Raw genomic sequence first — 16,599 nt, 5'->3', positions numbered from 1 at the left:
AACAAAGTTTTGAATATATATGTTTTATTGATATAAAAGAGTTGTAAAAAATATTATTTATAAAACTTTATTATACGTCAAACAAATGCAAATTATTTAAAAAAATGAAATTATAACATTTTTTATGTACTTCATTATTTTTCAGAGTAGAATATAATTTTCTTTTAACTAGTTTATAGAGTTTAAACATAGTTTTATTTATAAAGTATTTTAATATAAAAGTAAGCATTGTTCACATAATCGAGATATTTTTATGTTTAAAAGTCAGCTAAAAATTAATTGTTAAATATTTTTCACCTAATACTAACTTAGTATTTTCTAAAAGTTTAAGATTGTTATACATATTATTCAATTAAAGTTTTTTATTTGTAAAAGCTTTCAATATTATTTGTATTTGATTACTTATAATTGCATACTAGCCTAAATTGGTCCCTATGTAGTAAAATAAACATATCTGATTTTAGAATTAAGTTTAAACTTGTCAAAAATATTTTGCACCGAATAAGAAACACAATAATTTTGCTAGTTTGTTGAAGGTAGATTTGAATAAAAAACTAGCTTATTTTGTTGCAGAATACTATTACTTATTATAACTGTAAAATAATTCGTTTTTGATAATTTGTTTGTTGGAGTAAAACCTTTTGTATTGATAGTTAATTAATTTTAAACATTAATTAAAGTTTAAACAGACTTTAAATATTGTCTTGTATGTATAGTATTTTTTTTTCATGGTTCCATTAATTTAAATTTATTGTTTTTAATTTCTTAATTTTTTAGCTATAAAATGACTAGTGAAGAAGAAGCTAAAAATGTTGTTGATAATTTGTGCAACTACAATGAAAACTTTGTTGATGTAGTAGGAGCTGAAGAACTAAAAAACAAACCTTCACTGGTGAAAGCAGAAGTGGAAAAGGCATTAGATGCTTTGAAATCTTTTGAAGCCAACTGCTCCAAAACGTTTTACCTGCTGCAATATTGTAAAGTTCTGAATGTACTTCCAGATTATAAAGAAGAGTGTGAGGAATGCCTATCCAAAGTCGTTAAAAGGGATCCTTCAATAGTGAGTGGGTGGAACATGTTGGGAGAAACGTTTTGGAAGAAAGGCGATGTTTTAGGGGCAAAAAACTGTTTTGAGGGGGCTTTGAAAAGGGAGAAGAATAAAGTTTCACTGCGATCGTTGTCCATGGTTTTGAGGCAACTGAAAGAAGAGAAAGCAGGAGACAGTGAAAAGAACGTGCTGGACAGTGTGACTTATGCTAAAGAAGCTGTCCAGCTAGACAGTGATGACGGGTACTCGTGGTATATTTTAGGAAATGCTTACTTGTCATTATTTTTCCTCACTCAGCAAAACCATCAGGTATGATTTTTTTAAATTTCGTAGTTAACTTTGCTAATTTGCACAAAAAAAAAATTTTTTGATAACCTATAATAAATTAGATAAATAGTTTATTGTATTATTAGTCTTGCTTCGGACTTTAGATATTGTTATTAGATTAAAGTAGAATAATACTTGTTCTAGTTTCACTAAGTTAAAAAATACTTAATAGTCTAAATCGAACAAGTTACTTAATAAACTTAAAATTTATGTAATGCAGTTGCGAAAAATTTTGATTAAAACATTATAATACCAAATATAGATATTTAATAAACCTTGTAATTATTTAAGATTGTTGTTTGACATTAGTTTTTATTTAGATTAAACTATGAATAAAAAAAACTATTAAAAATACTTTTTTCCACTCTAATTTTTTAAGAACATGATTGTCACTTTTCTCTTAAATTCTTGAAACATGTTAAAAATATCTCTTAGGTATCCTAAAACTTAGTAATTTTTAGTAAAAACGTTTTTTTGTAATTTTTTTTTTTTAATTGTTGTAAGTTTCAATAAACATGAAATAGTTCACATACATTAATGTGAAAAAAATTTTTTTTGTTAATATAGTATCTAATTAAAAACCTACTTAAAAGTAAATTTTAAACTAATTTCAAGTTCAACCAAATAAATATATAAATGAGGCCCACTTATGTTTATTTTACAGGTAATTTCAAACATTATTTATATACTTTTTGATGGATATTTTATAGACGTAGTATATATCCATTGTACAATCCTGTTAATTTTTTCTAATTAAAAAAAAATTTCACAGATATCACGATATATAAAATTTTAACTTTAAAGTATCTAATTATTTAAAAAGATTTAATTAATATTAAAGTTAATATCCTAAAGATCTGTTACCTAACTCTTTAAATAACATCGTACATACTCGAAACTTTAAATTTTTTAGGAACTTAATAAAATAATATTTAAAGAAAGTATATTTTTATACATGAAGCTATCTATTTTTTATGCATATAAGTAACAAATCAAATTACTAATTAATTTAAATACTAAAAAATTGATAAAAAATGCTTAAAAACATTTCTAAACTATTTTAAGCTTTCTTGTACATTGTTAAGATTATTTTTTAGTTAAAAAATATATAAATCCTAAATCAAATTTCAAATTTTTTCAGAAACTATTTTAAAACAACAAAGTTTTAATCTATGTTTGTTTTGTTAAAAAATATTAAGAAACCTCTTAGTTCACAAAACTACTTGTTAACTTGAATACCTATTCTTTTGCCAAATTTTTCAAGCAACTCTGTTAATAATGGTTAAAATAATATTGTCTTTAAATATTACTCAAAGTTATAATGATTATTAACATTGCTTTTTTTTTACATACACATCTACTCAAATTATACGGAAATAAGTATAGGAATTAATTATTACATTATTACCATATTACTTTTAATAAATTAAATATTTTTATTAGATAAACATGTATATTATTATAACATTAGGAACAAAAAAATTAAAAGAACAAAAGTATATTCAAAACTTTAAATGACTTTTTTATTACTTGACGAATGCAATAGTAGTTTTAAGTCTTTCTAAGAGTCTGACTAGCACTGGTATTAATGAACAAAGGAATAATTTTACTATAGAGTAATATTTACAATTTTAGCTTTGCCATCAGATTCTAAACTTTACTTGTATACCTATTAATTCTCCAGTGATTTGTAAGCAGTTACTTTTGCAATTATACTTCTTTGATTACACAAAATTTAAACTTTGAAATTATAGCATTATAAACTTTTTAAAATGCATACAAAAGTTTTTATTAGTATGATAGTTCAATACAAACCGTGATTTTATAGTATCTGAAGAAAATAAACTGTTTAATAGCTAGTGCTAGTAATATTGTAAACATATATTTGTTATTTGAAGTAGCTATAAACATCTTGAAATTATTTGTGGTTTGTAATATTTATTGACGATTATAAAACATTAAGTAGTTATGAACACTTCACCAAAAAAGTTTACCAAAATAGTATTATAAATTAAATAATTTTTAAATATTCTTACAAAAGTAAAATAATAATTTGTTGTAGTAACTTTTAAGTTTTAATATTTTTACAGGTCTTAAATTTATCTCTTAGCTGCTACAAAAAATCAGAAAATTCCAAGAAGAGCTCTAAGAATAATCCTGATGTTCACTTCAACCGATCTCAAGCGCACAAGTTAGCACTTATAATTTTTACTCAATATAAATATACATTGTTTATAATTGTGGTCTTAATTTTTGATTTAAAATTATAGTTTCTTTAAATGTTTTTGTTGTTATTTTTTTCCTTTTCTTGTACCATAATTTTAAGACTATTATTGTCTGCTAAAATATATAGGTTTTTAGAAAACTTAAAAGTGTTCGGTAAATTTTTTTTAGTAGTCTAAATATTTAGAGGAAGATGCCAAAACTATAAGACTTTTGTATTAGTTTTAGTTATTCAAGATAAAGTAATGTTTTTAAATCTTAAGCTTGTAGTTTAATGTTTTAAATTTCATCTCAAAATATCTAGCTACTTGACATTAAAGTGTAATTATATTATTTATGGGTTTACATTTTACAAATCTTATAATCAACTGAATATGTATTCTTTTACATTTATTACTTTTAATTTTATAATGCATCTCTCTTAACTGAATATTGCTTAAACATCAATTATAATCTCGACTGATTTTATTATGAGAACTCACATCTACTTAAAATCTAAGTGCTCTTAGAATTATTTAAATTGTTTTTAAGTCTTTATAAAAAACATAGCACTTTTATACAGATATAAAGAGAATTTTCAGAAATCCTTAGAAGACCTACATCTTGCCGCCAAGCTCGACCCATTATGGAAAGAGCCGTACAACCACATACAACAAACATATAAGTATCTTGACAAGATAACCTCGCTTGTTGAATCGAGGGGAAAATTGAACAACAGAAGAATTAAACAACTGTTGAAATCATTTACATCAAAAGATTTAGGTAATTTTGTTCCATAAGTTTTAGTTTCGTTAGTGAATCTTTCAACGTCTAGTATCGATAAGTTTACAATAAACTTTTAAAAATTAATAACTTCCTGTGTTTACCAACAAGTTTGTAAACACATATAGGATATGTTTTATTTTTATTGTATAAAATTTATAGTGATGAAAAAAGTTAGATTGGTTTAAGAATCATATAACAAACACAAATAAATTTTATATTAAACATTAAATTAACAGATTAATATACTAGTTGGTTCCATTTTTGAAAGAGCATATTTAACAAATTTTTGTTAACCATGCTAACTTAAATAAAATTTGAACTTTTGTTTGTTATATTGAGTTAAAAGTTTTAAAGTTTTTAGTTTATTTAAAACTTTTATACAAACTTTTACATTAAAATACTGAATTGATTCTTATTTTAAATTAAAACTTTAAGACTTACTATTTAAAAAAAAGTTAAATGAAAGTATAACATAGTTTTTTCTTTTAATTTACACTTTATTTTTCACAATTTTTTAGAATGATTTTACAGAGAAGGCAATAAGTAAGCTTTTAAATTTAAAAAAAACGTATTAGTTTGTCTTTTAACTTTGTGAGAACTGGTTACATGACAATTCAAATTCGGACAACTCTCATTCTCAAAAAAAATGTTCAAAGGTACATAACTCGAAAAGTAAAATACATTTCAAAAAATAAAAATTGCGTATGTAGGTCTAATTACCATCTAATTTTTTTTTCTGTAAACAAATATTAATTAAAGTATAACGTGCAATATTACTGAAAATTACTTTATTTAAAATCTAATTTTAGCTATATCTCAAAAAATATTTTTAATTTTACAAAAAACAAAAAATTATTTGTAGATATTAATTAGACCTACATATGCAGTTTTTATTTTTGATTTTTTATTACTTTTTGTGTCGTGGACCTTTAAACATTTTTTGTGAATTTAAATTGTCCGAGTTTGAAAAGTCGTGCACCCATGAGAACTATTGATGTTATTTATAAGTCTGCGTTTTTAAATAAACTATTTTTACTTAAAATTTATTGAATTTATTAGTGTGTGCTATTTTTTTACTAGTTTCATTTAAAACTGCTATAAATACCGTACTATATTTTTTAGATACGTTTATATACTTTTTTTTTAAAGTTAATAAACACAAATTTTTTGCACGAATGATTGTATGCGTGATTTCGATTACGTAATGAATAATTAATCTTTGACTATTAGAAATATATACGTAATGGAGAAAAAATGAGAAAGTTTTACTTAACTTAATGCAATATGAGTATTTAAATAATTTTTTTTATGTATGTAAAACATAACTAATTAAAAAGTTTTGTTGATTTGATACAACCGTTAAGTATTAAATTTATAAGTTTAAGAAATTTTAAAAGTAAAATAAATTATTTTATATTTTTGTAAAAAAGTATTATTGGTTCTTTTTGTAGTCAGACTTTGTTATAAGCTCAGAGAATGCTTATAAGTTTATAAATATTTTATTGAGAATAAGGAATGTTAGTTTTTATAAAAGACGATAGAAAACTTACAAGAGTTCTGTATGTTTGCTTATAAAACATCAATATTTTTTTAAACATTTGAACAAATTTATAAGTTTAAACATAGACAAATCTTGTCTAAGCGTCTTTTCTTAAAATAAAGACTCACATTTTCCAAAAGAACAGTGAAAATTTGTAACTCTTAAGAATTAATTAAAAAATTTAGGCTTCTTTAAAATATTAGTTTATTAAATATTAATTTTAACATGAAAAAGGCTTAATTGTAGTCATAACATTTTATAATTTAAGCTTTAAGTTTTCACTTGCATAAAAACTTGTAATTTTTCGGTTAACAGGTCCGTACTTAGATGGTTATTACGAATTAAATGGAAAACGTGAAAGTTTAAAAGAAGTTTCTTTGTCTTCATTGGAGGAAGGAAGTAATGATGGAAAAGTTTGTTTGTTTAAATTAAATGCTGTTTATATGATCTTGATGATTAATCATCGTTTCTGTGTTTTATATATTAAACGTTTTAATATTAAAAAGTATTAGGCTTTGATTTTAGTTGTAAATATTTACTGCTATAAAGACTATAATAATAAATTTGTGTCGAAGGCCCTAGATTTATGTTTACAATAATAAAAATTATGGATTGTTAAGCTTTAGTATTTAAAAAATGTGTGTGACTTTTAATATCGAAATGTTAATATGAGTTGAATTTTGTTTATGAACTTTATCACCTTAGTCGTTATAGTGATTATTTAAGTATTTAGTGATAACTAATACCAGTTAATTTTAGTATCTTTTAATAATTTTTTAGTGTAGTATAAAATAATTCAACAACTTATCTTATATAAACCTTCAGGTAATACCGATGAAAGTTCTATGCAATTTAGCTGATGTTACTTTAGTGCCGTTTACTTTTATAGCAATTGACAAAAATGAAGAGTGTTTTGCTGTATCCGTTTTCAACTTACATCAAGTGAGTTTTTTCCCAAAAATGTATCTGATAATGTGAATTAGTTATTAAGTTATTTTTGATATTGAATTTATTTGTAATTCATTTTTGTACAATAACAAAATTTTTTAAAGCCATTTAGGTCTACTTTATAATTTGAATACTAGATATTTTATAACTAAACAAAATTCAATTTGTTTCAGTTTCTATAGAATAAGGTATTAAAGTTGATGTGATCAATTTATTTTTGTAGTTTGTGCAATAAATATAAACAAAAAAGACTGAGCATCAAAAATGTATCTCTTCCTTTAGTTTTTAAGCATTTTTCTTCTAATTCTAGTTTCCTAAATATAGAAGTTTCATAATACTTAAAGAAGCATTAAGAATTTTTGACATATGAGATTTGGTTTTAACATTTAGTACTTTAAAAAAAGTATTTTTCTAATTTAAGGTACTTTCTCATACACTTACATAACAAATTTACATAGCTTATTTCTAAAATTAGGTAGTTTATTTTGCTCTATAAAAAATAATTTATAGTTTATTTATAATAATTTCGCATAAATTTATTTTTTATTTTTGTAAAAACAAGCCTAGATCCTTTACAGCCTTAGTTTATACTATATATTAGTTAGTAAAATTTTCCTAATCACAATTGTATTAAAGTATTTAAAACATCAATCTTAAACAGTTAAAGTTGTTTGAATGTTTATGTGTGGTAATTATTTCAAAAGTTAGTTAGCTTGGAGGGTTTGAACTCAATTTTTTGTTTTAATTAACTTATGACACGTACAACAAGTTTAATAAGGTTGTCAATTGAAATAGTTGAATATTAGAACAGACTAAGATGTGACCATTTTTTTCTTTAGAGTTTTCAAGTTAACTTTCTAGAACAAAAAATAAGTTTGGTAACAAATATTACTTACTATTTTTATTTAAGCGGAAGTAGTTTTTAAAAATAAAAACAACTTGTAACAAGTTTTTTTAGAAAACAAATCATAACAAATATTTTCACTTCAATATAAACAAATCATTTTTACAAAGTTATCAAGTTTATATGATTTTTTTTATCAAATCTTAGCTTTTAACTTGTTTAATAAAACACCTTAATTAAAAAACATAATTTTAAAGTCGCAAGGAGTGATAATTGGCGACACGGTGGCCGTCGCCAACCCGGTTTTAACCAATCACAGCGTCGCGTTGGAAGGCGATAAGAAGCAGTGGGCGTTTAGAAGCATCAGAGTTGAGAACCCGGCCGAGTTGGTGGTGAACAAAAAGAAGTGGAGTCAATCACACTGCGCCTACACCACTGCCAACATGACTGCTACCGACTCCGCTCCTCAAAAATAAGATCAGGCCGTCCTGCATGCGCTTGAGTAGATGTTGTTTTGATGTATTTAAAAAAAGTTAGTATGCTAGCAAAACGCCTGTGGTAAATGTTATTTTGATATTAGAAGTTTTTTTATAGGTTTTGTATTAGTTTTATATATGATGTAATTGTCGATTGATATTGAGGGTTAAAGTGTAGTCTGTTTTTTTTTTTTTAAACTTTACAAAATTTGTTACATCAAGTCCGATTATGAGTTGTTAGGGGTTAAAGGCAAGTGGTATAAGTTAAGTACGTGTTCTTATCCTTGTTTAATATTTCTACTTTTAGTTGCTGATTAAAACTTGTCCGATGTTTTACTAATTTCTTCGGATTTTTTTTAATATTAAGTACGACGAGTAAGAAATAAAAACATTCAGGATGAGAGGAAACAAAACTTTCTTAATCATATTTATAATAAAAGTTTTCAACTATGCAGTTTTTATATAAATAATCAACTTTAAATTAAAAAACAACAATATTTGAGGTAGTTTATAGGGCTCCACTAATTGATAAATAAAATTAATTGACTAATTGTCGCCCCTGATTTATAGTAATCTTTCTTAAATTATCAGGGTTCGTGCGCGTCAGGCTAAATCAGGCTAAGTCAGGCTAAATCAGTTTTTTTGCAAAAAGTTGAAAAACGTCAGGCTAAATCAGTTTTTTTATTTAAAAATCTGAGAATTTCAGTTTTTCTGAGTTCAAATGCTTCAAAATTTTTATAAAAAAATAAATTGAGAAATCTTTTTAAGATCAAATTGAGATGTGAATTAATTTATAAATAATGATTTAGTTATTAAAGACAAAATCAGTCAGTATTTGTAAAAATAAATGCTTAAAACCTTTTGTTGTATCTCTAAAAAATTTTTAAGATTCTTCATTATTTTATTCTGAGTAGATTATATACGTCATAATTATGAAAATTCTTAAAAATATACAGTTTAAACATTACAGTTTAGTTCAACAAATTAGCTGTTTGCCTGAATTTTAGTACTCGTGTAAGCGTTTCATTTTAAATTTTAATAAAACACCACAATGCACGTCGTTTTATTATAAATCTTCTAGTTATAATGTTGTTACATTGAACAATTGTGTTTAGTAATATATATTAAATTTTATACTAGTAATAGATTAGATATAACACTTATTTTAAAACTTATCACTGAATTTGTTATGTTAAGGGCATAGGGGGGTTCAATCACCTTTTTCACAATTTAGTCTTATTTTATTGAGTTGTAACTTGTAACTAAGCTATGAGTTGCTTTTTGCAGATTTTTAAAGCTCAAAATATTTTTTATATTAAGCTGGTTAAAGTTGGAGACTACAATAGTACTAATCAAGACCCCCCAATATCTAAAATGACTTCTAAAGAGGATTTTCCTTACTTTGAAAAAATGTCAGGCTAAATTGGTCCCTGTCAGGCTAAATGAAAAAAATTTCGCGCACGAACCCTGAATTATACACATGTTGAACCTTAAATTATTTTCAGATGTTTTACTTTTTTTGCAAAAATATAATGTGTACATTTTTACACAAAAATAAGACTTAATGAATTAACAATATGTTATGAAGCAGTTTGTTCTAAATAATAGAATAGCACTCTTTTGAATATTTGTAGCTTTATTCAGTAATAGTTTTATAAATTGTGATTACTTATTTCATATTACTTTTTATTTATTTTTTTTTTAATATAAGTTTTGAAATTACATGATTTGAACTAAACATGCTTTTTGTAATGTAGTTGCTATAATATTATCAATTTTAGACTATTATATACTTCAAAACTGGTTTATTAAATTAACTTTAATATTAAGTGAACGATGAGTTTTAAACGTATAGCCATATTTATCCACAAAAAGTTTTATGTCGATCAGTTATGTTCAATAATAATTGTACACAATAATAAACTACGATTTTTTGCAGCTTGATCACAGCACACTAAAAAGCAGTAGCTAGTAATAAAATATTTATAACGTTGTATTTATGAAAAGAATAATTTGATGTTATTTGATTGATTTTAAAGTTAAAAAATAAAAGTTCGAAGTTTTCGTTAACTTGTACTTAAAAACTTTTAAAGAACTAAAATTTAATTTATTCATAATAATTTGTAAAAACGTGAAAAAGTTGTTTTAAAATTTTGTATATATCTTTTTTTAAATTAAAATGAAGTGCTGTATTTTATGAAAAAGTATGTTTTATGTTAATTTTTTTATGGTTATTTCACTTAGTATTTTTCACTCTAAGACCAATGTAATTATTAACTAAATTTAGTTTTTTTTAAATTTCTTTGAACTATTTATTATTTTTCCTTTATTTAGACGTTTTGTTTACTGATTTGAAATATTAATATTTTTGCTCAATAAAAAGTTCCAAAGCTAGAAATAGCTGACAATGCATAACATTCTCATGATTATTAGATTACTAAACTCATTGTTATGTTTTCTATTATGCTTGATATTATCTTCAATAAATGTACAAGTGTCTAAAGTTTTTGTTTTGTTTTCGTTTTAAAGTTTTGTTTATAATAAATTTTTAATTAAAACCGTAGTGTCGTAGTTTTGCGATTTTATAAGCATATTTCATCAACTTTATTATTTAATAAATAAAAGACCTTAAACAAGAAAGCTGAAATACTTTTGTTTTTTAATTTTAGAGTAATTTTTTTCTTTTCTGTTTTATTATTCTATATTTACATAAAAGGCCTTTTATATTTAACTTACCTTAAGTAACTTCAAAAAAAAAACCTACATCAATCTAAAATAGTTGGATAAATGTTAAGTATATATTTTTTAACGTTAAAGCTAATTTTTAACAGATCTAAGTTGTATTATATAAATATAGTGTATAAACTATTTTACTAACAAATATAACTTATACTACAAAAGATCAAATTAAATAAAATGGTATATGTTCAGAAAAGTTAAGTTGAGTAAGTTCCTTAAAACTTCAGTTTTTTATAGACTATTTTATAGTGTAATTAAAATAGGTAGTGCTAGAAACATAATTACTACATTATTCGATTTAAAATTTTGTAAGTTCTTATAGTCTACCAATCTTGTTCAAAGTTGTCAGCTTATAACTAGTAATCTTTAAACTAAAATTTTATCAAAAAATAGTTAGCTTTTGTTTTTAAAGTTTTTTTTCCGGGAATTTTAGTAATAATAGCAATATATTTGTATTAGTAAGTGTTACTTCAAAAAACCTGTAAAAGTAAAGGCATTTTTTTATAAAAAAAAAATCAGTTTTAAACTTGGAAGAGCTAAACAATCATGCAAACTCGGAGTTACTACTTTTTATAGCTTGCATTCAGAATTTCAATACACACATTACGATCAACACTACGTGATAAATGTTAAGAGTATATTCTTGAATTTATTTATGTAGCACACCAAAAATCTTTAAAAATGCTGGTCTAGCAAATATAAGTACTCTATTGAACAAACTGCTTTAAACATTTTGTTTTTTTTAATTGTAATATAGTTAAATTTGATAAATGTTTTTTGTTTTTTAGACTAAACTAAAGACCTTTATTATACTATTAATTAATTAGAGTAAAGTGCCGTAACCCTCTATGTACCTATTTGTAAAACAAGTAGGCTTTTTGTATAAAACTTGAATTCTAAAAATAGAGTTACTCCTATATTTTATAACATAAACTATAATAAGTAGTACTTTTTATCGTTTAAATTTTTTTATAAACCTCTTTTTTTATCTGACTATGTTGTATTTAACGATTTTGTCAGAATCAAATTTATTCTAGGAGAGTAATAAACTTCTAAGTGGAAAGATAGAACGATTAAATTTATTATGCTTCATCACACATTATTAGGTGCATAGCACAGAAACTTAGTCGTAGATAAGTTGTTGAACATTTCATTTACATTTAATATCTATGCTTTTGAATATTTATATTTGAAAGTTTTTCAAAACTAATTACTTATGTTATAAAAAAATAAAGATATGGTAAGATGTTTTTCGAAATATGGATAAGTTTAAATCAGGGTTTCCCAAAGTGGGCGATATCGCCCCCCTGGGGGCGATTTTAGTAATTCGGGGGGAGATAATTAGTAAGGGGGCGAAATGGGGGCGATTTTAAAATTTTGGGCTGTCATAAGATTTTTACTTTTTTTCTTGCTATTTTACTAATTTTAGCTTGCTATCAATTATTTGACCCTGAGGTAAAACTTAAACAAAAAAGATAATTTTATTTATGTAAAAAATGGAAAAAAAAATCAAGTGCTTATGACTCCTACTTTCAAGTAAATACTATATTTTCATTCATATATTTCCTTATTTAAAAATTACATAGATCATAGACGATTGGAATCCCTCTCACTATTTTATAACCTGACAGATATGTTATTTGGGATCATAAATGGTAAAAATTAATGTTATTTATTTTTAACTATAACCTCATGATATTTCCAGTTGTTTTTTGAAAAGTCACTAAGTTAGACTAAGAAATAAAACTATACAGGGTTGCCAATTTACCTAGAAACCTGGAAAAACCTGGAATTTGACAATTTAGCCAAAAATAAACCTGGAAAAAATCTGGAATTTTTAACAATTAAAACATATTAAGTAGTAAAATTTAGATTTGACACAAAAAAGCTATCATGTAGATAAAAATATGGATTCCTTCGAGGCAGATACTTTTGAAGTAAACGACTAGCAGGAAAACTTCTCAGACTTACAAACTGACCTTGAACTTAAAGTAAATTCTTCCAAAGAACGATATGAAAGCTTTTGGACTCAACAAAAACTAAGGCAAAAGTATCCAATCATTTGAGAGGAATTTAGATTGTTGTTTATAGCTTTTCCTTCTAGCTATATTGTTGAGAAAGCTTTCAGTTCAGTTATCAACATCTTGAGCAAAAGATTTTATCTAGATATTTATAAAGGAGGTGACTTAAGGCTCTATTTTACTGATTAAGAATCAGATTAGAAAAACTTGCAAGCAGTCATGAACTAATCCTTCACATTATATTAGACTTTAGTAGCAGACTTTATTTTATGAAAGTTTTTTAATTTTATTTTATATTTTAAAATATTTCTTATTTAACCTGGTTTGTATTGTATTTAAGTAGTCTTTTTATAATAACAACTGTATTAAGCTATTTATTCTAAAACAGGTTTGCATAATGCCAAATAAATATTAATTACGGTAAACTTCCTCTTGAGTTCGAACTTTTTACCCAAAAAAATTGCAAATTTATATTTTCTTAAATGAAACTAAAGTAAATCCTATTACTAACTAAATATTAATAAAACAAATTATATATAATATTTAATAGCTTATATAGATCTATTCTTTTTAATTAAAGTTTGTTTTATGTTTTAGTGGATTTCATGTTTTTTCATAACATTATTGCATATAACACATTGAAATTTGTCATTTTGTAAATAAAATGTGGTAATAATTTTTTGAGTTTGCACTTTTTGATTTTTTTTTAAGTCTGAATTCAAGCGGAAGTCTACTATATTTATTAAATGGTTTATGTTTTAAAGTTGTTAATAGTTTTATTTTGACCTGGTTAATTTTGTAGTTCATATTCGTCGTTTTACATTACACTAAAAGTTTTTATAGCATAGTGATTAAAATATTTGTTTGAAATTTTATTTGACAGGTTTTTGTTTTTACTTGTTTAATCTGTATATAACTTATATCACTATATAACTATTAACTGATTGTAAAATTTTGATAACCATTAAAGTTTCTATTTCTTAAAATAGTTTTTTGGTTTTAAAAGAGTATAAATTTGAGGCCTCTATTTGAAATGACTTCTACGTTTTCATTTAAAAATTTCTTAAACTCAATTTTATTTTCTAACTTGATTTACTATTGTTAAATTTTTTTTTATCATATAAGGAGTTTTAAACTGTTAATACAACTATTTTTTGTTTTATCTTAATTCAATATATATTAGCAATTAGAATATACTTAGTTTATTTAAATATTTCAACACTAGCTTTTAGTTTTTCACTATTTTCCTCTGTTAAACTATCATAGGCTAATAGCTAGAAAAAAAAACTTTTTAAACAGAATAAAATAAGCCATCAAAAAGACTGCTACAATTACAAAACAAAATTTTAACCTAGTTAAAAGTTTTTTTTAATTGATTACTTTCTGTTCACAGAATTAACTGTCAAACATTGGATTTTTTTTTGAATTTAAACAAAGAAAAAAAAATGTTAGAATTAAGGTTTAGTTCCCTAAAGATTATTCCCAGTCAAATACTATTTCATGGTATTCTACTACGAAACAAATAGTTTAAAAAGTTTAAAATTAAAGTTTTAATTTACAACTAACTTGCTTACAATATATCTTAGCATTGAAATTAATAAATTTACTGCATTAAATTGATGAAACCACTTTTCATGTGAGATAATCAACCAGTCGGTCAAACTTCCTCAAACTAGATCAGAAATTATTTTTCAATTTTTATTTTATTATGTGTAAAATAAACTGTTCATTTTTTTATGGTTTTTTAATCTCTGGTATAGTTATTTTAGAATATGCCTATTTATAAAGTAATTTAAGTATTTTGTGCGGCTTAAATAAGTTACTTAGTATTAACTTCTAAATGTCCAAAATTCGTTATATGAGATATTATTATAATGTCAGGTTTCATTTAAGATTTCAGATAGGTAACGTACTGCTCAGATCCAGTCGCAGATCCAGTCGAATTTCGACCCGCTAAGTAAATTGAAAACTACTTGTGCAAAATAAATAAAATTTAGTTTTTGATACTGACTGTTTTGAATTACACTTTCATTTCGTTTTCAGTTCACAATAGTATTTCCTAGATCACAATAATACTAAATAATTTTATTACAATTTTGCTCGAGTTTTTTAATTTTTTTATTTTTATTTTTTTAAATCATGCAGCCCGCAATTACATTTTTTAACGAGTTGAAACTAGAAAAGATTTTTTAGTAAATATGAGTTGCTCACTACAAAAGTTGTCCACCACTGACCTAAAAGTTTCATTAGTTTCAAAACAGTTCATGTTTAAACAGGATTGATTACAGATTACACAAGGCTTTTTATTATTTAAGTATTTTAATACACTTTACTGGGCTTCTAAGAAAATAACTGTAAATTATTTTCTAAAGCCCTGTAAACTAATTTGAACACAATAGTGCGTGCATAAGAAGTACTAGACTAAATTACATATCGAACACAATTTTTTTTTATCTCAAAAGTTTGTACTAAAAAGAAAAACTACTTTGTAAAATCGTGGGGGGCGATTTTATTTTCAAATTACTGAAAAGGGGGCGATTTAGTAAATGAGTTTGGGAAACCCTGGTTTAAATAAAGCTTTCTAAACTATATTTTTATTGTTTTTTTATGAGAAATAATTTTTTACTTAAAGTATAAAACAAAAGTTATAAAATGCAAAATTTTTCAAAGAATGCACTGTCTTAGTAATCTAACAGTTGTTAATGCTAAATAAAATTGAAATATTTACTAAATTTGTAATAAAACACAAAAACTGTATTATATATAATTTTTTGATTTATTCAAAACCAGTGATCTTTCGGGTCTACAAGTTAAGATCCAAATCTTTTTTAAAGTTGAGATCCGTTAGGAATAAAAAATCAAAAACATTTAGAACTTTCAATTCTTTATAAGTTTCTAGTATAGTTTTTTTTCGTTTATTATCTGTTTTAGAGTGTGAAAGAACCATCTATATTCGGCGTCCAAGAGTTACTAAAAAACATTTTTGCCGAACGGACATACCATAAATTAGTCTCAGCGGGCCTGAACGCTTACTATTATTTTTATTTTAAAAACTCTTAAAGATTACAAACACTACTTTACTGCGTGCTAAAAATGATTTTTAGAGCACAATCCAAAAACGTTGTTGTAAAAAACCTCAAGTTAGTTTTGTTTCACAGTTGCTTTCAAGCTAAAAAAAACTCCCGCAAGCTGAGTCCTACTTGCAGGCCGTATGCAGCCCATCTCTAACCTAAACTTATATTCTAGTAAATAGTTGATTTAGATAACAGTTTCAGGTATGTTGGCCTAAATCAAATTTGTGTAGCATAACAAGAGTAGACATGCTGGTAGGGTGCAACCTACAATTTTATCTTAGGTATAAAAGTTTATACTAAAAAAGACTGATGAAAAAATGATTGAATTAAGTTTTTAAGTTTGAAATAAACTAAATTACTAGTAAACTGTGGCGCTAATTACATACTTATATTGTTATAATTTGATACCTGGACAAGTCAAAAAAACTTTTAATTTTACAAAAGTAACGAAGCCCGCTAAAGTCTAGGTCAGACTCAGAGTTTTCCATTAGTAGTCATATTAACAAATCAGGGAATGGTAAGCTAAAAATGGGCCAATTGGCGTGACTACTAAAGGGTCCCTAAGAGAAAAATCATTTCACGAGAGTTCAATAC

At 24.5% G+C, this 16,599-nt stretch overlaps 1 protein-coding gene across 1 annotated transcript; it reads left to right on the top strand.

Annotated features, from left to right (window-relative positions):
* Positions 1-784: 784 nt before the first annotated feature.
* On the top strand, positions 785-8,931 carry LOC145840401 (tetratricopeptide repeat protein 5-like). Its single transcript, XM_082947653.1, has 6 exons — positions 785-1,357; positions 3,466-3,566; positions 4,161-4,360; positions 6,219-6,316; positions 6,729-6,845; positions 7,953-8,931. Exons 1-6 carry the CDS (start codon positions 785-787, stop codon positions 8,169-8,171), a joined length of 1,308 nt encoding a protein of 435 aa, XP_082803779.1. The 3' UTR covers positions 8,172-8,931.
* Positions 8,932-16,599: the final 7,668 nt, after the last annotated feature.

Source organism: Thalia democratica, chromosome 7, assembly GCF_965202585.1.
Source record: "Thalia democratica chromosome 7, ktThaDemo2.hap1.1, whole genome shotgun sequence".
NCBI classification, from domain to species: Eukaryota; Metazoa; Chordata; class Thaliacea; order Salpida; family Salpidae; genus Thalia; species Thalia democratica.
Note: the sequence above shows the minus strand (reverse complement) of the source record. Positions and strands in the feature narration are given on the sequence as shown.

Coding starts and splice junctions, on each gene's coding strand:
- LOC145840401 (XM_082947653.1), top strand. CDS start 785: ATGACTAGTGAAGAAGAAGCTAAAAATGTTGTTGATAATTTGTGCAAC. Junction 4,361..6,218: donor ATTTACATCAAAAGATTTAG/GTAATTTTGTTC, acceptor TTCGGTTAACAG/GTCCGTACTTAGATGGTTAT. Junction 6,846..7,952: donor CCGTTTTCAACTTACATCAA/GTGAGTTTTTTC, acceptor ATAATTTTAAAG/TCGCAAGGAGTGATAATTGG.